Genomic DNA, 26,983 nt, shown 5'->3' on the forward strand with positions numbered 1-26,983 from the left:
AATGGAAAAAAATTCTCCAATCCAAAACCCATTTATTTTCTTCCCCATAATCAGGATCTATTTGAAAATTCATATAGTAGTCTCATAAAACTGGCTAAGAATGGTTACCAGACCTGCAAATTTATAGCCTGCTTCAACAAAAGAGAATGTATTTCTCAAAATCCTTTTGGATATAAGAGATCAAAACCCAGCTCAGGCTTAGGTAAAATGGAGAACATAAACCAGTGATAATTGGGTACAGGGACCTGTTCATCATCAGGTACTTCTCCTCCCAAATACATATATATACGTGGGCTGACCTCCAAGAGAATGGAGCAGGAAATAATTTTATTCTTCCCCATTACTCTCCTGCAAACCCACTCTGCTGACAGTTCTCCCTTCTGGTCAAATTTGCAGGATCTAGAGCTTGTGCATTTACTTTCAGATAAAAAAATAAAATAAAAATAAAATAAAATCCATCTCAGCATAATCACTAAACAGTGAACTCTCAGGCAAATTAAAATTTTCCCCCATCTCCAGGTGCAGCCTGACTGCAGTTTAGAACCTGTAGAGGGCAATAGGGTCATGGTCAGTTCCATTTTTCTTCCCTTTCCTCACCTGTTCATGTCTTCCTAGGAGGGCACTTGGGCAGAAAAGAGTATAACAGGAAAAGTGTACAGTTGGTGCTCTTGGGACCCTTGGCATTTCCTGGGTGTGGCTGAGGTACATGAATTGGTTCTTCTGCATGTGGGATGTATGGGTGGTTCCTTCAGGTACTTTTCCCAGCAGGTCTCTAACTGTAATTTCCTGAAGTGGGAATGCTATCTCTCACTGGGTATTTGTAGCACCCATCACCTGTGGACTTTCAGCTCTGTGCCATACAACTGACTCTTGGACTAAGGCAAGAGGCCTTAGGGCTGGTCCCTACCCTTAAGAGTGAACATATGTTAGGCCATGCTCTCAGGTCTCAGTTTGTACCCAAATGTTCTGGAGCCTGCTTCTAGGGCTGCAACAGGCCTTTTACCTTATCCATCCTTTCAAGGGCAGGTTGTAGTTCTTGTCCATTCTGCTGGCCCAAAGGGCAACAACTATTTGTGCAGCTTGGACATGTAGTAGAGATATCCACAAGCATGCCCCAAAGCCCCTTCAGAGTAAGGGGTGGAAAAGAGAGCATTTATGGAAAAGAGAACATCTATTAGGGGCAAGAGATAGCAACAAGAAAATTGGGTCTCCCTACATAACTTGATGTATGCTGATTGTTATGTGTGTTTGCTTCTGATATATTCATCAAATTATGTATCTTACCTATGCATGTTTTAATATCAATTATGCCTCAATAAAGCTATGAAAGTAACAGTGTAGATTTGAGGGCAGGAGGTTGGCATGCCATATATTCACTACCAACTTCCCTCTCTTTTAAAGCCAAGTGGGAGAGACATTCAAAGAAAAGAATTACCCAGAAAGTTTGATGTATCTTCTCTGGAATTTGAGGGAAGAAGATGATAAAACTGGATCCACATCTAAAAAAAAAAAATCTAAAAACAAATAGCTGTAATTCCATCAGCCTAATCTGGGCAGAAAAAGGAGCAAGGACACCTGCAGGGCAGAGAGATGTACTTCTTCAAAGGTGGGCAAAGTGAGGTCAAAGGACCCATGGGGAGGAGACACACTAGGTTGTCTTGGAGGAGCAGTATCCATAAACCCTGTGTAGTGGGGAGAGAACCCAACAGACTGCCTCCATGTGCTGTTCTGACCCCTAACAACTTGGGAGCCTTGAAGCCCATATACCTTATATGTAAACATCTTAAAATTATACATCCAGCAAACTAATATAAACAAAATGTATTCATCTTACCTTGACAGATATGCCTTCATGAATAGTTTGAAGTCTGGGTTTGAATCTATAATTGTCAGACATCCAGAACCGTATGATGGAATGGGATATGTAGGGAGATACACAAGACAGTGGCATATCCATCTGCTCCAAAAAATGTCCTCATGCCCTGTTGTGATCCCTTCCTCCCTGACCCTGGTCCCCAGGCAACCACTGATCTACTTTCTTAGTTTGCATTTTCTAGACTTTTGCATAAATTGAAATTAGTCTGCCATTTTTGTTGTTGTCCTTTCTTTTTTTCAGAATAATTATTTTGTGACTCACCCAGGTTGTCTGTTGTGGGTTTGAATAAATTGTGCCTTTCCATTGTACAAGTGTGCCACATTTGATCTATTCACATCTTTTCTTTTTTAAAAAAATATACTTTTTTTTTAGTTGTAGATGGACACAATATTTTTATTTATTTATTTATTTATTTTTATGTGATGCTGAGTATGGAACCCAGTGTCTCACATGTGCGAGGCAGGTGCTTTGCCACTGAGCTATAGCCCCAGCTCCTATTCACATCTTCAGTTGCTTCCAGTATTGGGATATTACACATAAGGTACTGTAAGCATTCATACACACTTCTTTGTGTGAAGATATGCTTTCATTTCTCTTGAATAAAAAATAAGAAGTAGGCTATGTGGTGACATTCTGGTTAATGTTATAAGAATGCTAAATGCTTTTTTTTTTCCCCAAATGGGTATACCATTTGACATCCCACTGGTAGTGTTTAAAAGTTCTATTCCTGTACACTCCAGCAATACTCCAATCTGAGTTGGTCTAGTGGTCACCTAGTGAGGCACTGCAAATTCTAGAACCTTCAATGTATTAGTCACCTTCCCTTCTGTACAACCTAGAGGTGGATTACAAACTAATAGCAAAATTATCTCACAAGAAGTCCTTGGCACCTGTTTCATTGGAATCAGGTGCTAGGGTTGGGGTGATACTAAGTACCTGCAGTGGTATTGACTAGGGTTCTATAGAAACAATTTAAAGTTGTAAATTGTTACTGGCCAAAATCTTTGCAACCATATATTTCAAGATACTTAAAATGAAATCCAAAAAGTAGCCTTAATGTAACTTTTTACTCCATAACTGTTATTGCTGATACCATCCCAAAGATTTCATCTAAGAATACACACCTCTTCCTTTTTCTGTATTTGCATTTATCCCTCAAAAGAAAGTTTAATTCGTCAATACTTAAAACAACATTTATGGAGCAACTGTTATGTGACTGGCACTTATATTATGTACTCAGGACGCAAAGGTGAATGTCCTCAGGAGTCTGAGATTCCCGACTAGGAATGCTGGTTGGGCCTTTTCTTCATTACTCTTGCTCTGATTCTTAAGCACTGGATGTTCATCTATTACAGAGTAAGATGTTAAACATCTTTTTTTCTTGCCTTTAGAATGCAGTCTTAGAAGAAAGTATCTGTTTCCTCCCCTAAATTTTGAACATGGGACAATGGTCTTTCAAAATTTAACGTTTTATTGCAGCCCAGATAGTATAACACTATCAGCCATGTCTATTCCCTTGCTTTTCTACCTGTATTTTTTTTCTTCTCCTAGAATTTATATTCCTGTCCCTCCAGCCTTTCACATGAACTCTCAGGCACAGAATTTATTCCAATTTTCCCTAATCTCACTCTCTGACGTCAATAAATAATCCATCTATCCTTGTGAGTCCTTGATGACCTTTGATTTCATATCAACTTGTCATATTTTTTATTTCCTGTCTTTAATTTTTACACATTTTTTTTTTTTGCTTTAATTCTCTGCTCTGACCTCCTGTGTGCTGGTTTTGCACACTATCTGGTATTGGCAGAGACACTCCCCTCCCTGGGTCTCTCTCACAGCTACTGTTCCTTCCTCACCAATTCCACATTTCTCACAAAGGCTGCTATCTGCTCTGCTGCTGGGGTCACCTCTCCTCTTGGACTCTGATTCCTTTGCCTTCAGTTCTTCTCTTCCTCCTTCCCTTCACTGAATTCCCCTCATTTGGCTAACTGCAAAATGGAATTTGCATAGTCTAGAAGGTGTCTTTATCTGCCCCACCCAATCATTAGTCCCTCTCCACCACTTACTGCAATGGAACAGTAGGAGTTCGCAAGAGGGCTGATTTTGTTGAACAGTGGTGTGAGCAGTGGCATTGGTTTAATCCTCTCCAACATGGGCCCCTATCCACTACCTGATTCCCCACTTTGTCTACTGACCACCCTGACCCCATCATACTACGCTAAGAAATGTGTTTTATACTCTGACAGTTTCAAGAAGAGGACAAAAAACCTTTGTTATACTCTCGTTCCTTAGTCTTCTCTGACCTCTGTGTCCTTGACATTTTTGAAGACTTGCAGATTAGCCATTTTGTTGAATGGTCCTCAATTTGAGTTTTCAAAAGAGATCTCATGATTAGATCTCAATCTTCTATCTTGTGGAGGAAATCTCACTATGCTGTGTTCTTTCCAGTGCATCCTGTCCAGGAGGATGCACTCTCCTGTTCCTGGTGGTATTGATTTTTGGTCACTTGATTGATCAGGTGCCTGCCAAGTTTTTCCACTGTAAAAGTCACTTCTTTTCCTTTATGATTGATAGGTATATCACGGACAATACTTAGACTATGTGAAATCCTAGTCTTCAGCCAGCTTTTTAACACCTACTAAAATGTTTCTTTCCTCAATTATTACTATGATGGTGATATCATTCCTTCTTCACTTATTAGTTGGTTTCCTATCATGAGGAGGAGCTTCATCTTGCCATCTATTCATTTATTCATTCCTTTATTTATAGCAATGTAGATTCTTGGCTTCCTATTTTTTAATAGGTTATAATCAAATCTAATATTATTATTATTTTGGTGCCAAAATTGTCCAAGTTTGGCCAGTGGAAGATCCTATGCATATGAGCTTTGGGCATGTCCCCATTATTATTTGTCCATTTCCTTACTTTTTGTTATTAAAATTAATGTTCCAGACTTATCTTTACACTCACATTTTTCTTTTTCTTATACCTGGGATCAGTTATTTGTGTATGTGTGTGCATTCTGTGTTTTCAAATGATTTATTCAACTATATTTAAAACTACATTCTCACTATCACTTCCAGTTCTAATCCAACACTACATAGTATATCTTAGCTTTCTCTCTGTCCATATTTGTGCTTTTATTCGTTGTCGGTGAGAAGCCTGACTCCAGGTAGTACCCAGTATCTCAATATCCTTGTATATAATCCATTTAGTGGCCCTGTCTGGTGCCGCGGTCCTTCCACACAAACCTGAGCGAGCCCTACTTGGTCTGTCGTCTTTAGATAATCTACATGCCTGGGTCTGCCTTAATGGTTCATTGATTCAAGAAGGATGGAAACCAATCAATACTTTTTGAAGAAGGGAAGAGGAAGAACAAGAACAATAGAAAAATGTTGAAATTTTTTTCCAAAAATTTTGTTATTTTTATCTCTTTTTTAATTTTGACAATTTCTTTTCCAGTTTTGCAATTTTTCTAAATAATTTTTCTAAATAATACATACTCTCTGACTATTCTGCTTCAATATTTTTACTTTGTACACATTATATGCTGTTCCTACAAAAAGTGCCCAATTGTCTTTGAGAATGGATAGAAATATAAGAAAACCAGTTTGGTGCTTTGAAGAGATAATTGATGTTTGGGGAAATATAGGTTTAAGTTAAGTTTTACAAACAAATTTCCCCCAAATCTCAGAATCTTAACCTCACTTGTTCCCTTCTTGTTCATGCTATGTTCCCCAAGCAGAGACAGAACTTCTTAGGGACCCAAGGCTATGGAGGCTTCACCTCCAAATGTACTTCCCTAAGGAACATGGTAAAAAGTAGAAAGACACTATGACTGCACTCTGGCTTATTAAGTTCCTACTAGAAAGTAAAAGGTATCCTGTATGCTCACATTTCATTGACCAAAGGAAGTGACATGACCACACTTTCCAGGAAGTGGAAAAGTATAAAAAGTGTCTTCCAATGGAACATATGAAATAGTTGGAAGTACTAATGACTTCCATAGTGTTTAACAGGGGACACCAAGGCTGTTGTACTCTTAGCTGTCACTTTTACTGCTAGTCTGATCTCATATCATTTCTATTTGGTTATCTTCAAAATAGCAAAACCCTAGTTTATGGGGTTACTGTAGAGAAAAAAGAATAAAAGTGCTTTGTAAAATGTAGAATGCCATATAGGAAGATGAGAGCACTGTAACTACAATTTCTAATAGTCATGTCCCCAATGCCGATAAACCTCCTGGAAGCTGTGTTCATTCTTTTCAGTGTATTCTATATGTGCATATTTCAAGTGGTAATAAAATCATCATTCTTTTTCTGATTATAAAAGTAATAGGTGCTCAATGCTGACATGTTGATAATTTGCTCACACAACACATGTACACATGTAAATACATATGTACACACACATATACAAAAATACAAAGATCCGCGACCTCATAACAGAACAGTGATTATCTTTTCATGTATATACTTTCAATTGTTTTCTACATAACAATTTAGGTAGTTGAAATTATATGCAAAACTTTCCTGTACTTTTACTTAACTTTAAACTTCAATATTTTCTCATACGATTGCAAATTATTTTGAGTATCATTTTGGAAGACCCACATATTTCATAACTAATTAACCATTCTTGATTGTTGGCATCTAGGTTCTTTCCATACACAAGATATTCATGGTTGCTTCACTCTACTGAAGAGGACAGGACAATGACTGGCTTCAACATTGTACCCACCCTGGGCTTCAGATTTATTCCTGGTTCTTCCTCTTCTCTACTCTGAATTAAACGTCTGGGGTTGTTGCTGTGTCACTGAATTACCTAGTGAAAGGCACTAATAGGAGATGGGAAGGAGCCCAGCTATTTTACTGCATGGCTCTGTCTTGGATATTTTTTCTGCAAGCAACCAGCTCTTCTCCTTATCTCCAGTTCTCACTAGTCAGGTCCTGCATGGTTCTAGATCCCTCCACTGAACTCAACCTCTTGGTTCCCATAACTCCCCGCCTCCCTTTGCCTCTTTTGTCTAGGTATTATAGTGCCTTCCTGTTGTTACTGATTTCTGGATTTTGTCGTCATCTGTTGATCTGTGCTGAACGCCTTCATTACGTGGGTTACCAAAGTCCTGAGTGAAATTCTGCCCATAGGAAATGCTTACGAGGTTTATGTTTTCCTGGATAGATTGTCATTATTTTCATGTTGGGCCACCATGGTTTGTATCCAAATTTCCTTTCTCCTTAACCCTGCCTTGTCTTTATCATGGATACTTAGTTCAAAAAACAGAACCCATGAAAACTGGTCCAAACAAACAAACATTTAAAAGGAGGAAGTTACTTAAGGGATCAAAGAGCAATAGGTAAGGAAAGCAGCTGGAAGCATGAGGAGACAAGAATAGAAAGTGTCTCCTTTCTTTCTGCCCAACTGGATAAACATGAGAGAAAGTGGTTCCATAACCCTGATTCTGCATAATGGCTCCAACCCAGTGGCCAAGGTGAATTCAGGAGCTCCCCGTTTCTTCTTTTCTCATTTTAAAGCCTTGCTTGTTTCAGGTATAGAAAACTCAAAGAAGCAGCTTCTAACAGGAGGAGGGCGTGGTCAGGGTCACACATGCCACTGCCTACCCAGCTGGGGCTTCTCTGAGCAAGGGCACAGGAAAGCAAGCACCTTGAGGAGCATGTCCTCTACCAGCCTATTATTTCAAGCTCCTGAAAACTACATGGACCTCTTGTTTCTGCAAGTGTGTTGTGCCAGTGGCCCAGAGGAGCCCCTCCTAATGCAGGGCAAATAAAATCATGGGATAAATTATAGAACAACAACATCTTTTTAGTTATGGCTGAATAGGCGGTCAAGTTAGAAAAACCATTAGAGTCTGAAATGAGAAAAAGTTTCCTCACTGAATGGAGGGAAATGGGTGGAATGGATCAAAAGATCAATACTATCAGAATTATGATGTTTTATTATATAAACTTGGGGTGAGTATAAGTGGATTCATTTTATTTTTATTATTTTGATATTATTTAAAGTTAAATAAGTATATTTGCATATATTTTAATGAAAAATAATACAACTTAAGTAACATATAGACTGGAAGTCTTTTTAAATCTCTGTCCATAACTGATCAAAACTTAGTTTTGAAAGAATAGAGGCTTTCAAAATGTGTTCCCGTGCACTATTTCTGTTATTGTTGCTATAAAGAACCACACACAGCTGCAAATCTCTAGGATTTATCTACTGTCATATGAAACATCTTTGCCAAATGATTGCTATGAAGTGCCTCCTCTTTACTACCTTTATAGGAGGTTGCTAAAATTTTTTGATGAAAAGAAAGTGAACTGTGAGACTTCCTTATTGCTTGAAGGTCTTGATTCTGTAGTCATTTCTTGTGTCACAACACCAGGCCTATCACGTAGTTGCAGTGACTACAGATGAAAAGGGTCTACTTACCATCTCACGGGATTTGATGGTTTAAATCCTACTTCAGATGAACTTACTAGAAAATGTGTCCCTGGGTTCTGGGGCTCTGCCGACTATCCCCTTTGGTCTTAATTCTGCTCCTCTGGTCTATGGTGTGAAGGTCCCTCCTCCTGTCCTGTGGAGTTGCCCATCCTCTCACATAGTTTCCTTATAACACTTTCAGGAGATAATTGCTCTTGATCTCCTCAATGATTGAAATAGTAGCAAACCTTTTACTCTTATGCCAATTTACCAGAACACTGGGTTTCTCATTTTAAATGTCTCTTTTAAAAATTCTTGCATCTCTGGGTAGCCAACTGTCTGTCAAAACATGACACCTTTCCAGTGTTTCTAGGAACAACCCTTCCCCAAGGTTTTTCCTTTTGATACTTATTTCTATGTGGCATTTGCAGTGGTGTGCCAGAAAGGTTCATTATAGCTAATAAGCTGATTATCCAATATTCAGGAATTTTGTGAACCAGTTTTATAAATCACGGGTAGCTTGGAATCAGTCATACTGGGTATAGGTGTATATTCATCATGAAAATTGTTGTATAACTAGAAAAACAGTTATCAGCGTATCACTGCATTTGGGTAATTAAAATTAAAAGAATGTAAATAAAGAAGTATTTTGCATGGATAATCAAGCAAACTTTTTTTATTTTTAAATGTCCTTTTAAAAGCTTAAGTAAAAAAGTCACTTAAATGGGCAATCCAAGATTTCCTAATGGAAACAAATAAAGTTATACTTAAAAAAAAAAAGTTGATACTGGACTTTGTCAAAATTAAAATCTTCTTGTGAAAAAATATAGTTGAAAAAAATGAAAAGGTAAGCCACAGACTGAAAAACATATACACAAAGTGGCAAACAGTTTATCTAGAATATATACGAATGTTTATAAATAAGCAAATAATAAAAAGACAAATCAAGAATGAAATGGGAAAAATAATTGAAGTGACCCGTCTTAAAAGAAGATTTGCAAATGGCCAATAATTACATGAAAAAAAGTTTTGACATCATCATCATCATCAGGGAAATGAAAATTAAATCCACAATGAAAAGCCACTTCACATCTACTACAATGCCTGGTGTCAAAGAATGTCAAGGTATGGGACAACCAGAGTTCCCAGACTGCTGGTAGAAATGAAATATGTTGTAACTACTTTAGAAAACTGTTTGGCAGTTCCTTATAATGTTAAACATACATCTACTCTTTGATCTAGTGATTCTACTTCTTTTCAAGAGAAATGAAATCATACCCACAAAGACTTACATAAGAATCTTTATAGCATATTTATTTATAGCATAGCTTTAAAGTGGAAACAACTGAAATATCTAAATATCCATCAATAGTGGAGTGAATATAGACTGTGATACATTTCTATAATGGAATACAACTAAGCAGTAAAAGTGAAAAACTCACATCGATGAATATTAAAAACTCATTATTTGAAAGAATGAGACATAAAGACTGCATACAATATGCTTCTATTTATATGAAATCCAAGGACAAGCAAATCAATTTATGAATCAAAACAGTGATTATCTCATAGGGGGTCAAGGCGTTTGGGAGTAACTGGAAAGGGATTCAAGGTAACTTTCTGCGATGATGAAGATGTTCTATGTCTTGATTAGAGTAATAGCTACACCAGTGTGTACCTTTCTCAGAACTCATTATCTATATGTCAGTAACAGAATGTGCATAAGAATAAAAATAGATAACTCCCCCAAATAAGTAATTTAAAGGACAAAACCAAAATGAAGTAATTTCATCAAGTACCAGGACAACAAGCAAGTGACATTTTATCTAGTTTAATGATGGAAAATAGTAAGAGATGAAATCACACAGTGTCAGACCATAAGACACAAAGAGCTGATAGCAGAATGCAATCTGACCTTACAATAGTGCATGTTTAGCAGGACATTACCTTAAAACTCTCCACTAATCATTTTGTTTCAGCTTAATGCTTCCCAGGAATTGTAGTTTTACTCCTGGCCTTAAAAAAAAAAAAAAAAAAAAAAAAAAAAAAAAAAAAAAAGTTCTTTGGCCTGTTTATACATAGTGGTGGAAATAATAAGTTCAATAAATCATCAGGGCTTCCCACACTCTTTGGCTGGCATTAAGCTTTTGATTGACAGTGCAGTCACCAGGCCTGGCAGGACCTGCACCATCAGGCCTGCTAATTGCTGCACAGCCAAGGAGATTTAAGAAGATTAGAGAGAAGAGTCAGGGAGTTGAGGATGTCTTCTTAGGAGTGATGGGAGAGGGCAGGCACAGCCAAATCAGCATTTGTGAAACTGGGTGTGGTTAGTCTGCCCTGCTCTGCATGTGGCCTATCTATATGTTCACAGAGGAAAATAGTTTGTTTTCCATCAATAGGAGTAGAGTCAATGGTTATTTGACACTATCTTCCCAAGTTCAAGTCTTCTGAAACAGCTTTGACTTAATTAAAATAAGATAGCTTCAGTCTGTTCCTCATTTTGATGACACTTTTAGTAACTCATCTGGATATTCTGAGAATTCTTGGTGGTCCTAGTGTCACCTGTCAGTATTCTCCCAAGTTGGCTCACTTTCTCAGTCTCCTTGACCTCTGGGACCTGTAATGTTAGTTCAGCCCATGCAAAGTGGCCTTATCATCAGGTAGCTTCTAAACTTAATGGGTTATCAAGTTCAATTGAAGCCATAGGAAAACAGAGAGAATCTTTAACATGTAGTGGAAACAGATTAGTACCAGTTGCCTTAGTTCATCCAGGCTGCCTTAACAAAAGGACCATAAACTGGTTGACTTGTAAACAACAAACATTTATTTATTCACTTTTGGAGATGGGGAAGTCTGAGATCAAGGCAGATCTGGTATCTGGTAAGAGCCTACTTCCTAGTTTGGAGACAGTGTATTAGTTTGTTTCCATTTCTATAATAAAATACTTGGGTCTTGCTACATTTTAAAGAGAAGAATATATGGGCTGGGGATGTGGCTCAGGCGGTAGCGCGCTCGCCTGACATGCGTGCAGCCCGGGTTCGATCCTCAGCACCACATACCAACAAAGATGTTGTGTCCGCCGAGAACTAAAAAATAAAAAACATTAAAAATTCTCTCTCTCTCTCTCTCTCTCTCTCTCTCTCTCTCTCTCTCTCTCTCTCCTCTCTCACTCTCTCTTTAAAATAAATAAATTAATTAATAAATTTTAAAAAAGAGAAGAATATCATTTTGCCCACAATTTTAGAGATGAAAAGTCTAAAATTGGACAGCCCTGTCTGTGGCGAGGGTACCTTGACCAAATCTACAACATAGTAGAGAAGCAGAATGAAAACTGGGGCTACATGAAAAGGGACCAAGCATGTGGAGTGACCCTCACTCACTCTCCTCAACCAGCATTTACCCCTTTTCAGAGCAGTAAGCAAATAACCTAGCCCACTTCTTGCTTGCTAAAGGTTCTGCTGCTCTCAACACTGCTACACTGGAGACTGAACTTCTAGGACATGAACCTTTCTTTGTGGGACACATGGGTTTGGGAAGGGCTCATATTCAGACCAAAGCAGTTGTGAAACATCACAATTGCTGAACTCTTGAAGCTGGCAGCTCCCCATCATGAGACTCCTTTCTTGTTTAGGCCCCGGCTTCCTCATCTGATTGCTGGGACTTGTGCTCACCTTATTGAAAAGCATAATGTTTACAAGTCAAATAGTTTATGGTCCTTTTGTTAAAGCAGCCTGGTTGAACTGAGACAATGGTACTAATCTGTTTCCACTATGTGTTAGGGTCACACATGGCTATCTTCCTAAAATAGTATTTTTCTCATCTTTTTAATTCACTTATTATAAACTTTGAAATTGTTTCCTGATTCTGGTGACATTTAAGTTCAATGTTCACGGAGGCTCAGGGTCCTATAGGACATAGTTTAATCTAGACTTGGCTGGATGAGGAGGAGAGCGCACAGCTGATCCAGCAGCTCACATTTCCTCTTATTTGGGTGCATAGCCACTTTTTGCATTCTTATTTTTCAGGTCTTCCTTTTATTTTCTGTAACATGAGCATGACAGTAGATAGCCTGGGTCTGCCCCTGTCACTTGGGCTCCTTCCTCTACGCCAGTGAGATGCATTTGAACCAACATGATAAGCAGCAGTTCTGTCTGTTAAGATAGCCCACATGTTTGTGTTAAATGCTCTGCAGCAGGTCACTTGCTTCCACACCAGCTCTCCTGTCTGATCCTATGTGAGCGGCTGGTGAAAGAATCAGAGTTCTCCAGTCTGCTAAGCTGAGCCCCATCTAATATTTCCAGGCTACAGTTTTTTGAACTCTGGTCTCCCAAAGCAGTTTTGGAATAGACTTTGCCAATATTTTTCATGTCAAACAAGAAAACACCAAGGCCACTTTCTCTTGGCTCCAGTCCCCGCGCTGCCCTTGGTTTTATGTTGTGGCAAGCTCTTCCACAGGACTGTGGACCCAAGGGGGAGGCCGATTTCCAGGCAAGGTCACACATGGCTGCCTGGCCTGGGACCCTGAAGGCATGCTGGCTGCTGCCAACACCAATGGTAGATAAACAAGCCTGGATTAGCATTTTAAAACAGGTTTAACCCAAAGGATAACTATTGTCACAGCACAAAATATTACTGATTGGAGCCCTCTTAAACCATCTTTAGACATTCTCCCATGTCTCTGTCCCACTTTTCTAGTGCCATATTATAGTATTTATAAAACAGCAGAGCCTGATGTGGGGCCTGTGAAGTTCCAAGTGTACTGGCCAACTGTCTTCCATTGCAGGGGATTAAGAAACTGGAGCTGAAAATGAAAACGTTCACCAGCATTTTCCACATCAGTGCACGAGTGGAGACGGCAATGGCTTCTATATTTTTTTTTTAAAAAATAAATAGCACTAAGAATTGCAGACAGTCAGCTCAGCTTGGGCCAACTTTAAAAGCCCACCACCAGATCCCCACCAAGATAAGCAGCCCCCATGCTGAGATGATCCACCATCAGCTCCAAGAGAGGACTGGGGCCCATGCTAGGAAAGGAGGAGAGATGCTTTTACAAAAATAACATAATTTGGCTCCTGGAGAAGAGGAAGGGTAGAATTCAGGCTGTGTTCCTTCCTCTCTCCCTTGCTTGCTTCCCCTGGTGAAGGCAGTAATAGGCTTAGTGCTTACAAAGGTGAAATCAAAATGAGAGAAAGAGGAACTGCAGGAACCCTACTACTGGAGATGCTGAAGTTGAGGCTATCTAGGAGGCTCATTTGCTTCAAGAAAGACTTAAGGAGGGAGGAGACCCTTTTTGCCTTCATTCAACTTGCAAAGAAAGAAAAAAAAGGCAAGAAGTAAACAGTTAATGTAGAGGGTATCACTTAAAGTGATGGAAACCATTTCACTTTTTCTTGAGTGTTTATTGAGTGCTTATTATATACCCAGCACTGTGATTGATATAAAAGAAAATTACAAAAATTTAATCACAAATCCCATCTTTGTGAAACACAACTTTCCACTTACTGACCTGCGAGATAGCTTTGGATGATTCAAATGGATCTGGTGCCAGCCACGGTTCAAATGTCCTATTGTGGGTCATTTCTCAGTCTCTGCAGTGGGGTTGCTCCAGTGATTTTTAGGACCACGCTAACCCACTGTAATCTTGTGAAGTGTTTACCTCTGCCATTTTTTTCTACTTCCTGCAACTGAATTGTTTGCCCCATGCTGACATCACTTATGTGAAACACTAACCAAATTTCTTTCCCACATTCAACCTCAGTTTCTCCACATGTGTTGTTGTCAAATCATCTGATTCTGAGTCACTCAGTCTCTTGGCAAATACTTGGTGCATTTGAGGCTAGGATCTGCTTGTTTGAAGTCCTTAGGTTTCAGTCCTTCCTGTCAGTCAAGTGTATCTGTGTACTCTCTCTCTGTATATTTCATGTATAAAGTGCCTATTGAAGAAATAATTTTGGAAATACTAAGAGAATGTTCTCTGTTTTGATCATTCCACAATGTTTTCTACTCAATGAGCACAAAGATTTTAGAAATGTGCATTTTATCTTCAGAAAAGACTGCTGTCAGAAAGACCTGCGAGAATTCTTCCCTTTGGAAAAGAAAAATCTGGTTATGTGATAGTAGAAACAGCTGTAGGTGGCCACATCATCTACAGTGTCCTTTTAAAACCCAGCCATGGTGTGTGGGTGTTATGTGTGTACTGGAGTTGGAAAGTTGAAACGGAATGAAACTAGGCATTTTTGCAGAAATTAAGCAATTACTATTTGCTGATATAATGTCAATTCATAAGTGACCCCTCAACAACATCAAAGCAATCACTTAGGAATTAAAAAATAATCACCTCACTGAACAAGCAGATGTATTTGTTTAGATGAAGCATTCGAGAGTTACCTGACCCAGACTGCAAACAAAGGGGCCCCACAAGCCAGTCAGCCTGAGGAAGGACTCTGAAACCTCCATTGCCTACGGCCCATGAGTTCTGACAGCAAAGTGAATCACTTCTGGGGAAAACAATGACTTGTTTACTTTTCATTGAATTGAAAATTGAAGATATTTCATAATAGGATCTGGGAAAATTTACCAGATGTTTCATTGCACTGTGTTCTTCTGGCAGGTCTACAAGATATAATACTGAAAAAGGCGAATAAATCAAGGTGGGTATGAAAAGCTTAGGGACAAAATTCATAAAATCTTGAACTGCAGGAGGACACCTTTTTTTTCCAGCTGCTAGAATATGAAAATTTCTAACTTTTTTTTCTGATGCTTCACAGACAAGCTAATATAAAATATAGATTCTATTTTTACTCAGGATTTCTCTCCTTCTTCCCTTTTTTTCTTCTTTTCTGCTCCAATTTTGCAAATCTAAGAATTTTTAAACCCAGAATAAAAAAAAAATGTATTTCTTCTACATTACCTTGAAATGATAGATGAATATGTAACCACAGCCGCAAACCACAGCTTCAACTTGAGGACCTTCATTTCTTGACCCAAGGAAACGTACCCAGAAACAGATCTTGAGATGTTTTAAAATGACGAATTCATTTTGTCAGAGCCAAGCACAGAATGGAAAGAAAGCTTTTGTTTCATTTACCTTTTCTTCCTCTTCAGATTTTTATATTTCATAAAAGCAAATATTAATAAACTGTGGTGTTAAATAGATGACCTTGGTGGAGACTGTTTTGCTGGGCATCTGTTACTTACTTTGGACCATTGTCTGTGCTATTGTGACTAAATTCCTTTTTTTTTTTTAATTTATCTATTGTTAAATAAAAAAATCACCTCAAAACTCATGACTCAAAACAATAAACATATGTTATCTTACAAAATGTGCGTCAGGAATTTGAATGATTAATTGAGTGGACTGATGTAGGATCTATCTCCTTTGACGTTGCGGTCCTGATGTGGAGGAGGGCTGCTGGCAAATCAAGGTTTGACTTGGGTGGCGGGATCTGATTTCAAGATGGCGTCCTCACAGGGCTAAGAGGCAGCATCCATTCCTTGTGAGGTGGATCCCTCCATAGGCTATCCAATCGTCTTTACCACTTGATAGCTGGCTTCTCCCAGAATAAGTGTTTCAAATGAGTGTGAAAGAGAAAAAGCAGAAAGCTACAGGGACTTTTATGAATTTTTAGTATTTAAAGTCACATATTCTCACCTGTGCCTCAGTCTATTTGTTAAAAGCAAGTAACTAAGTCCAGTCTGTATTCAAAGGGGAAGGAATTAATCTCCATCTTTTAGAAGAAAAGAATCTCAAATAATTTATGAACATGTCTTAATGTCATTCTGCTGGTTGAATGGAATTTCAAATTTGTACAGTTGGTAGGGGAGTATAAATCAATACCATGTATTGAAGAAAAAGGAAAGAAAGAAAGAGCTCTGCTTAGGTTGCTCTTTGTCCTGCTCTACTAACTTCCATTCCAGGCTCCATCTCAGCCTTATTCCACCCTGACACTGCTCATGGCTTTTACTATTGTCTCCCTAATTCCATCATTGATCTGTCATTAGTAAATCTCAACAACATTCACATGCTAGAAGAAAGGAACCTAACATAGACAGAGGCTCAGGTACCCTGAAACCTGCGGTTATAAGAAAGTCAAGAATCTATGAATGGAGAGAACAAAGGTGAAGTCAATACAGAAAGAGGAAAGTAATTCTCCACTTGATGGGAGGTGTTGCTAAGGCCTCCCATAGGAGTCCCTTGGCTCCTGCTGGTGACAGGGCAGGAAACTCACTTAAGTAGGGACAGCACAGCTGATTTCTCACACATCACTCCTCTGTAGCTCTTCTGAGCATCCTGGACCCAATGCTTCCAGCCTCTACTCAGCAGTCATCATGATACTACACCACCCTCTGCCCATTATCATCCAGAGTCCGACCATAGACAGCGTTACATCTCGCCAGGAAGTCTGTTTTGATCAACCTTTCACTGATTTCCTTTCGTGCTTACAACAGGCAAGAAAATGGCTTCAGGGACCACCAGCTCACAGGACCAGTCAGTCCTAATGGCCTTATCACTTGGCTACCTGCTCTTCCTTCCCAAAGGGAACAACAGTTAGTGTGTCTGAGCCAGAGAGTCTGGCTGAACCATCCTATTACTGTTTTATATAAAGCACTTACAGAATTCCTAGAGGGGAGAGGAGTCTCCAAGGGGAAGCCGTCTCATTAAACTGCTGCCTGCTTTCCAAGCAGCCAGAGAGGATCTGAGCAGAGAGGCAAGACCTTGGGGGGCTTGGTGATGCTAATGCACTAACCTCTGGGTCCATAAGCAACATAATGGGGAATGACCTCAGAGGAGAAAGTGGGAAATGTGCTTTTCTCCTTTGCCCCATTTAATGAGGTCGAAGAAGAAACAAAGGCTTTTTATAGAGTTATAAAAATGGAGCCAAGCTTCTAGAATCCCATGCTTAAAAACTCCTTATGATTTGTTCTTTCTTTCAAAAAAATTTCTCCTTCTGTCTGAGCTCTATAGGACTCTCTACTTAGCCCCAGATTGATAAAGAAAATGGTCTCTGAAGATGTGGTCTTTTAAAAACCTAGAGAAGAAAGACCAGAAATTCCTTTAAAAGGCCTCTAGCCATGGTTTCTTTCAACTCTGATTTATAGGAACTATTCAAAGGAACTCTCTGGAAAATGGCTTTTTTTTTTTTTTTCCTAAGAAGGCATCACAGAAAACAAGCCAACTCCCAGGTTGACAGGATGCTGTCTGGAGAGAGCTTGGGGATTGCATTTGCACAGGTTTCCTGCATGATGCACCTGGATGTGATGTACTCTGGATGCCAAATCATGAGGGAGCTTATTCTGCTGCCAGGGTTCAATCTGTAGTCAGAAGAGAAGGAGGCCTGCAGCACAGGGACAGACATATCAGGGCTGTTTTCTGAATCCATCCTGTCCCAGAACGGGGTTGGCAAGTTTCTACTTCTTCCCCCAAGTTGCTCAGCACAGAGACGAAGGAGGAGCTCAGTTCATCTCCCTCCTAGATTTTAACTAGGCCTTTAAACATTTATACCAAGTGGCCAGAGAAAGTGTGTGTGTGCATGTGTGTGCACGTGCATGCCAAACAAGTGTGGCAGCCCCACTTCCGAAATCTGAAAACACCAGGATATCTTAAAAAGGGCAAGTTGGAAGAAAATGCTCTTCTGACCTTTCTTTCCCAGGATATAATTTCTTTCTTTGTGCATAGAGCTCTTGTCATTAGATTTGAAAGCAAATATTCTAAAATTCCTTCTTTTTTTTTAAAAAAAAAAATTCTTCCTGAGTTCTTTAGGACCTTTAATAGAAACTATTTATTCTTACCTTCTTGGAAATAAGTTGTGGTCATTTGATCATCTGACTTGCTAGCTCACCAAAATGTGGGCATAAATAACTGTGTCACTTCCTTGTTGAGGTTTTAAGGATTACTATGTAGTTTAACCTTTTTACTTATCAAGGTGAATGGCAATGGCCCATGTTATGACTGCTTCCAAAATGAGGATGACTTGGAACAAAGTCTTATGCCAACCCTTGATGGACCCTCAGGAAGAATATGGAATAAGCTCTTGCTATTATAAGACACTGAGGTAACTGGCTTGTTTGTTACTGTATCATGGGATATCCTTTTCTATCTAACTCTTACAATATCCTCTTCAGAAGAGGGGAACTTCTAGTTGCCAATAGAAGTGCATTTCGTGGGAATAATCTAGTTTCATAGGAACATCTAGTTCTAGATGAGGATTTGAAAAGTCTCACTTCCAGTCCAGGAAAATATACATGATCTAGGCCAGAGGAAAGAACCAAGTTTCATACAAATTTAGCCTCATATGATTCTGCTGTGGAACGATAGGTAATTAACCACTTTATTTCAAATGCATTGTTAAAAATATGATTAGACGGATGGTCTTTCTCCCTAGGCCTGTGTGCAATCTACAGTCTGGACAACATATGCATATATACTATTTTCCCTCTTTACCAGAATGCATTTTATCCCTTGAACAGGATTAGGATAGAAGACTATGAACTAATCATGCCTCAACAGTGATGAAATCTGGCAGTCTTCTTGTCCTCAGCATAATTATTTTCTTAATGAACTCTTATATCTGTCATCTGCAGAAGAGACTTTGGAACAGGTCTACTTTAGGACCAACAAGAGTAAACAAATTTTATAGACAGTATATTATCACCATTTTACTGACATCAAATGGGCAGTGGAAAATACTGTGTGTGAAGAGTCTGCAGAGTAAATTTCAGTAGACATAAATCAAGGCTGTGATTATGTTAAGGACAGGGAAAGCCCTGGGTTCCCCAGAAAGGGCTTAAGGCAGAGTTTAAATGCTCATGCTTCCTGGGGAATATAAGTTCAGGGCATAAAGACTCCAAGGAAATATGCAAAGCAAGTCAGAAGTAGTCCTTTCTGAGCCCTCCAGTCTCCGAAGAAAACCCTGGTTACTTGAAGGCTCTGTAGGTGCCAGGAGGAGCCACTGCACTTCAGAACGGTGTGCTGGGGAGGATGGGAGCAGTTTCCTGTTGGTCTCTTTCTGCCTCCTGCCTCCCTGCCTCTTACTGATCAGACTTCTCACTGAGTATTAATTCCCACCTCCCAGTCCTCTGAGTTGTTCATGCTTTATGGAAAACACTTAGCCCCATGCCCTGGTGTTTCTATCACTCCCCAAATGAGAAGAATCCAAGACTTCAAGGATTCAATAGCTCTGTTTAAAGCACCACCTTCAGTGGTGATAGAAAATGGGATGGCAGCAGCTATGGCTCTCCATTGAGCAAAATTCAAGACCTGGAGCAGAGTGACCCAGGGGAGACACAGACCAATTCCAACACAGGTGCTTGGCACTTAATTTTAAGAGTTATATCCCATCTGATTTGAATGTATGATATGTCAAGATCATTGTACTGTCATGTGTAACTAATTAAAACAAATAAAAAATTATTTTAAAAAGTTATGATATGTCTGTATGAAGATGACGATTACAGTCCTTGAAATTTTATTATGTGCAGGCAATTAAATGCTATAATTATTAATGACTGACAATTTTATATGGAGAGCTATGGAGTGTCTCAGAAAGAAGTAGTTGAATAAAGTTGAAGAATAAGAGGTTAGCTGCGCATTGTGGTGCACACTGTAATCCCAACTACTTGGGAGGCTGAGGTAGGAGGATGGCAAGTTCAAGACTAACCTCAGAATTTAGTGAAACCCTGTGTCAAAATAACAAAGATCAAGGGCTGAGCTCATAGCTCAGTCATATGGCTCACCTGGGTTTAATTCTCCTATTGCAGGAAAAAATGCACGCGTATACACACACACACACACACACACACACACACATAAAATGTTTAAACTGGTATACTGGACGTTACATATTGAGAGCCACATCTGAGTCGGAATGGCCCATGGCATTTTGCCAGAAGTAATGGTTGAGAGGCGAGCCATTAAGATGATGCTGGATTGAAACAGGCTGTGTATCCAATTGTATATAGACCCCTGCTGTCCACCTCGGTGCCACCCCCACCCCCACCTCCGCCCTGTGAAGGGAGTTCCGGTTGGTGTGTGGTGTTCCTGGAAGGGCCAGGTGGGTGGCACTTGGCGCTGGGGGGGGGGGAGAGTTCGGAAATAAAGTTTGTTTCTGCTTGAGTGGCTCGTGATTTGTGCCCAGCCAGACTGCGGCAATTACAAATCCCAGTTAGCCTACTGGAAGACTTGAGAAGATGACGGCTGACTTAATTCTATGATGGTATGATCAATAAGTCCTTGTACTATTTCAAATTCAAAGGGCTGAAAATCACACTTACGACATCACTGCCAAGCAGAGTTTGCCAGCACACACACACATGCCCATACACAAATAAGCAAAGCCAATGTATAGAACTGCTGATGGCTGAAATAGTTGGAATAGTCGACCATGCCTATTGGTCCCAGTAATCATCCACATATCCAAACTGTGTCGTGTATATGCTTGGGAGTATGTCTGTAGCATCAAGGCTAAGAGGCATCTTCTTGTAAAGAAGCCTGTTCAAGTCAGCATTTCCTAAACTTGTTTCATTGTAAACCACTCCTTTTTGTATAATAAATATCCACCTACCAAGGAACTGGCATTCCTTAGAAAACAGTTAGGCCACCTCTAGACTATTTGGAAGGACACTGTGATCATGTAGGAATTCAGGCAGCCAAGACCCTGAGCACTCCGCTTGAGTCATGCTAGTGACATTAATTCTCTGTCACTTTAAAATTCAGTCAGACATCCACACCCTAATCTTAGTTTCTTCATTTTCCAAGGCCAGACAAAGGAACGAAGGTGAATAGAAAGTTAAAGGAAAGGAAAAATAGGTGAACTCTACTCTTCAAATGAACACTGCTCTCTACGATTGATTCAATAGGCACTCTTTCTTTCTTTTTTTTTTTTTTTAATTTAACAAATGAGTCCTGCACTGATCTGAGCAGGTTTTGTCTTTTTCAACAGACCCTCTCATCCTTTTATGAATGCACACAGTCAAGAAGAGCGGATGTTGAGTGGTTGCCAGAGTGAAATGAGCAAGCCCTGCTGTCAGCTTCCCACCAAAAAGTAGGTACTTAGACCATTTTATTCAAAACCAGTTCTTTGAATGCACTATGTGCTGAATAAATATTACTACAATACGTGTGTGGCTTCTCTGTTTTGGAGACAGGAAATGAATAATTGAATTGAGGGTCCACTCTGTCCACACATTTCTTCTTGCATGTTCTTTCTTAGTAAAAAAAAAAAAAAAAAAAAAATGGAAAGAAGAGAGTGAATCATAAAGCCCTCAAATGACAGAAAGGAAAGGGATTCTAGGAGTCACCTGTTCCCTCTCCTCATTTGGCAGAGTGGTAAACTGTGACCCAAGAGATATACTAATGCTCCCCTGGTCAGAGTGGCTGTTGGGAGTCCAGCTGGACTCTGCTCCATTCAGTTTCAACCGAGTGCTTCTTCTATGCCATTCTTTCTCGTTTCTTCCTCCTCAATGATCTCAAATGACTACCAGAACCCACCAGCTCTTTAAACATTAATCATCCACAGAGGAATACTGTTAGGATTACAGAAAACCTCCATGGGACAGCTACACAGCAGAGCCATCTGCCTGTCAGGTAAAATGGCTTTACTGGAAGGGGGTTATATGGAACGACAGACCGAGGAGAGACAGGCTGAAGCAGGTTGGGTTCCTTAGAGGCAGAGCCTGACCCAGGGTAAGACAGGGGTGAAGCCCTGCCAGGATGTGGCCTCAGCTAAGGCTTAGCAGTGGTCTCATGGACAGGAGGAAGGTTCTGGTGCATGTACCATACAGAAGAGCTCTGCCCGGTAGGCAAGAAGATACCTTTCATAGTTGGTGTCCGTCAGGCATTGGCTTGGGTCTCTGAGAAGTATGCTTTCGTTTCCTGCAAGGTGGCTTCTGTCCTCCTCTGAGGGTGGCTATCTGGGGAAGGGGGCAGCTGTGAGTTATAACAGCCACCCACACAGCAGAGAGGTTCAGTGGACCTGGGCCTGACACCCGTGAGTCTGACAGAGGAGCAGAGTACAGGTGTAGGAGAGGGAAAAGCTTCTTTCACTGCCTTGGAAATGGGCATTTGCTGAGTCCTGTCAGGGCCAGCAGGACAGGCAGCCAACTAAACTGGTTTGCATTGTCTCCTTTTATGATCACGATCAGAGAGTCTCATCCCTTTCTACCTCTCATTTCTTTTGGGGCTTTTCCTACATTTTAGTTGTGATGGTGTGCAAAGCAAGGAGCAGGGTGGTGGTGGGGGAATGTGTTGATGTCCCTGAGGCCTTGGCCAGCCCAGAGAAGTTGCCCAGAACTTTCCCACTGGAGAAAAAGGCTAACCATGGTTAAGTACTCCCTGAGTAAAAGTGAAGCATGGTGCTTCTATCTTGAAGCACTTCTACTGGAAACCACATCTCTTATCCCCCTTCTCAGTTTCCTTTGGTATGTGAACTTGTGTTCCAGGCCAGATGAGTCAGCAGAGGTGGGAATGTTAATTGGCACAAACGTGTCAACATTACTCTCAAAACAAACTCACTTTTCTTATCATATTGGGAAGAAAATATTCATTCTTCACTTTGGAGAGATTAAGCCTCTGACACCGTATCTCTAGCACAGCAATGTATGGTTGGGAAAGGCTTTGGGACTATCTTAGCTCAACTTCCTCTCAGTAAAAGGGAGGAAACTGAGGCCCAGAGAAATGGAAGTGGTTTGGCCAAGAGTACAGTGCTGAAGAGTGGAGGAAACGGTAAATGCCATTCTTTAAAAGCAAACACAAAAGCCTAGGAGGCTTCCATTGTTGTGCCAAAGTTGTGCTGGGAGCCAAACATACCAAACCAGTGGCTGCCCTCCAGCAAGGCACAGGGCACAGTGAACAGCACACTAACCACTGTGCAGACTATGCTTCATTTGAAGTCTTCAGAGAGTACTAGGGAAGGGTGCTGGTGTTGGATGACTGACATGAGTTGGCCTGGAGGAATTTGGGGAAATTCTTTCACACATAGATGATGGATCCAAGTTTGAAATTCAAGGAAAGGAGGAAGAAGCACTAGGAAAGCACAGCCTGAGTTAAGGTGGAGTGAGAGGAAGCAGAAGCATTTCAGGGAAGGCACAGGTGGATGGGAGCAGCTGTCCTGGGTGGGGCTGGAATGAACTCAGGAGAGAAATGGGTGTGAGCTTTGGGTTTAGAAGTCAAGTTGTGAATGGGGAGCTGGGAGAGGAGGAAATAGAGAAGATGGAGCTCCCAAAACAAGTTGGACCTATGGCCAGGGATTTGAAGAGCAAGGATTAGGGCCTCTTAGCTATAAAATCACTCCCTGACTTTACTAGTTAGGGTTACTAGTGCCCTTTCAGCCATATGCTTAAAATACATTAGGAATTTATGCTTAAAATTCATTTAGGATTTATTCCTTTGGGTACTAAGGATGACTTTGCTTTAAGTCCTATTAAAATGTAATGCCTCTGAGTGAGATTAGTATAATCTAGCAGGTAATACCTCCAGGAAATTTGTTGACAGCTAAATGACAGCTAGCTGAAAACAAGATCTGCAAGGAAAGAAAACAGAGCAGGCACCTGGGGGCAGGGGAGGCAGGAAGTTGGGTGCAAAGAGAGAGGGAGAGAGATGCTCAGACAGGAGGTTTTGAAATTTGTGCCTGTGTCAGGCACTGCCTGAGGATGGTATGTACAGGGTAGATATGAGGTCAAAAAAAGAACTTTATCTGGCCAAGAAAGTGATGGGTGCTGTTGTAGAGAATTTATTATTTTCCTTCTGAAGTTTTGATAATTTTAGCCTATGAATTGAACTGACAATGCACAGATAAACAGGAAACTAAGCATACAAAATTATTAACATGCATAAGCACAGGAGCCATACACAAAACATAAGACTCAAAGAAGGGTAAGATAGCTGAACTTTATATCATATTGAGCTAAACAAAGAGACAGGCACTTGGCCCTCTGGGGGGAAGGGAGGTGGCACAGGCTGTGGAAGGTTGTGGAGTGGAGGTAGACAGCAACCTTGTCTTGTTATGCAGATGAAGCCTCCCGGTGACACCCACCTGTGGTCACTGCTATCTGTGCCAGATGTCAGAGCCCCAATAAATCTTTTCCTGTGAAAATAGCTTTCCCAGGAAGAAAAGGAGAATATCAGAAAAACCTCTGCCTGCAGCTGCTGTTTACTAATGTGGATGGATGTAAATTCATTTTCACAAAAATGCAGGTTTTTTAGAGCCATTCCTGTGTCTGCATAGGTCTGCAGTTTCTCAGAATAACCAACTCGAAGTTATGCCAAAGATATGTATTTAGGGTGGCAAATTTTGATCTTTCTTGGTGCCCAGGTCTGCAGTTATGACGGGGAACACAGCATGTGTAGACAAGGAAATGTCTCTTCAGCTGGTGGCCTCAGGGAACTGGGAGCCCAGCTTTGGAATATGTCTACCTTATTTGGTTTGAAGGGGATAAAGAGAGCGCTGGGTTTCCAGGAGACTTTTCCCTCTTAGGCTGTGGGAAAACATGATGAATACAACTCCAAATTGGGATATTCTTAGATTCTGCTAGAGACCTGCTTCTCCACACTGCAGGTTTCTATATACATGTACAGGTTTTACATTCAACTTGCTTTAGACATCTCTAGATACATCACCAAATTTACATTATCACCAAATTTGGGTGATATTTTCTGCTTATTCTATAATAATGAAAAGTTTATATTACTAAGTGAGGTATCATTTTAGCCTAAGGCTATTGCTAAACCAGGAATACCATCTTCCTATAGTAACCAGCCTCCAAGATGGCCCTAGTAGTCAGGCTTTTGTTAGCATTCCATCTTACATGGAATTGGGCTGACATGTGTAACAAATAGGATATTTGCAGGATTGTTAGATTGTGATTTCTGAAGCAAGGTCATAAAAGACAGTGGTTTCCAGTTATACCCTTCTGTCACTGGAAGTGGGGAAAACTGGCTGCCATGTTGTGAAGATTTAGGCAGCCCATGGAAAGGCCAATGTGGTGAAGGCCTTGTACAAAACTGGAAGCAGATCCTTTAGCACTATCACGTCTTTAAATGTCTGTACTCCCAGCATATATCTTGACTGCAACCTTAGGAGAGACTCTTAGCAGTTCTAAATTCCTGACCTTCAGAACTAAAAATAATAAATGCTTATCACTATAAGCCTTTAGTTTTGGGTTAAGTTGTTAGACAACAGCAGACATTGTAATAAATTAAATTTGGAATACATCTTATTAGATGTGAGAAAGTGCTGAACACTGGCACATATTACTTTAACCTATAAGAAGCCTATGGATTTCTCTAAGCATGTTACACACCTAAAAGATCTATTTAATGACACAGGAGCCTAGGTGGATTACCAGAATTGTCAGGGAATGCACTTGTACAAATTTATTCTTCATCAAGAACATAGGTGATTGTAAGGGAGAAATTGTTCAGTCTTGCCCTATGGTCTGATACAGAAGGGGGACTGGTAGAGGTATGTCCAGATGAAAGAAGCGGCAAAGCAATGATCACATGGAGAATCTTGAGAATTAAGTTGCCTTACTGTGAACCTCATTATTAACTTCTTGCTTTCTCAGAAAGTGGGATTATGGAAAACTGGGGAATGATCAGCCATTGGGAGACCTGACAGGTTTAGTGAATGATGAACATAGCACACCTAAGTAAAACCGTGAACTCAGCCAATTCCCTCCCCCTGCCCTTCTAGGCAATATCCTATCTGGCCTTGATAAAGACGGATTCAGATTCAAAGATTATCATAAACAAAATGGAATCAGTACAGACCTTTATGTACTGATGGTTGAGCAGTGGAGGGAAAGTAAGGAAGGAATATAAGAAAGGCATATGGCCAATATTTTCTTTCTCCTAAATGTAGTAATAGCACCTGCCTTTCCTTTGGAGAAATAAACCACTCTTGTTACATGGGGCTCTGGTGTGATTATCAAACTTTTTTTCCTCATTTTTTCCTGAAGTATGTGATATGAATCTGGCCAATCAGAATAACCATTCATCTAGCTAGACCCATACCCTCAGGGGTGGACATCTGATGGAGTCTAGCTGGGCCAACCTGATACTAAATAATTGACTTTGAGCCTTGGGTTGAGATGGGCAAGTGATGGCGCCCACTCCGAGAGAGCCCAAGACATCAGATGTTCCTAAAGCCACCTTGTTCCTGGGCTCCTCAATGACAGGTGAAAACAAATGGGCTTTGCACTAAGTTAGTCTAGTTTTAGTGTTCATCATTTACAACCAAGTGAGTACGAGTCCATTCATTGTCACAGAAAACAGAAGAGTTCACAAAATAGTCTTCTAGAGTTGTAGAAAAGTGAAACATGACATAGATTTTCTAGGGGGAAAAAAGCTCAAAAAGAAAATAAATACGAAGATTAAAGAAAAGAAGATAAAACAGCTAAAAGGTTGAAAACTGAGCTGGCAGAGTACAGAAAAGAAATGGAAGAAAAAATAAAACTATTACAAAGAAGAAAGCCATGCAAACAAAACACAAAACGAAGAAAAAGAGATTGGATATAAACACTGTCAGAGACAAGAACAACAGGCACGATGTTAAAATCTCTATTTAAATGTTTAGTTTAAAAGTAAAGTGATAACAGTAAAAGGGTAAATACAGATGGCAAACAAAGGCAATTATATACATGATATGAATGATTTGTCACACAGGTTTTGTATATTGT

The 26,983-nt window shown here is 40.1% G+C and overlaps 1 protein-coding gene across 5 annotated transcripts in view; it reads left to right on the top strand.

Moving 5' to 3' along the window:
* The window catches only part of LOC144377748 (uncharacterized), a 244,077-nt gene that overhangs the window by 192,280 nt on the left and 24,814 nt on the right, over positions 1-26,983 (top strand). For all 5 annotated transcript variants that reach the window (XR_013438791.1, XR_013438792.1, XM_078049653.1 and 2 more), the window contains one exon: positions 21,250-21,351. Coding sequence is in view for 3 of the 5 variants with exons in the window: in XM_078049653.1 (XP_077905779.1) it covers positions 21,250-21,351 (102 nt within the window). In the remaining 2 variants the exon portion in view is untranslated. The remainder of the gene's footprint in view (positions 1-21,249; positions 21,352-26,983) is intronic.

Source organism: Ictidomys tridecemlineatus, chromosome 5 (assembly GCF_052094955.1).
Source record: "Ictidomys tridecemlineatus isolate mIctTri1 chromosome 5, mIctTri1.hap1, whole genome shotgun sequence".
NCBI classification, from domain to species: domain Eukaryota; kingdom Metazoa; phylum Chordata; class Mammalia; order Rodentia; family Sciuridae; genus Ictidomys; species Ictidomys tridecemlineatus.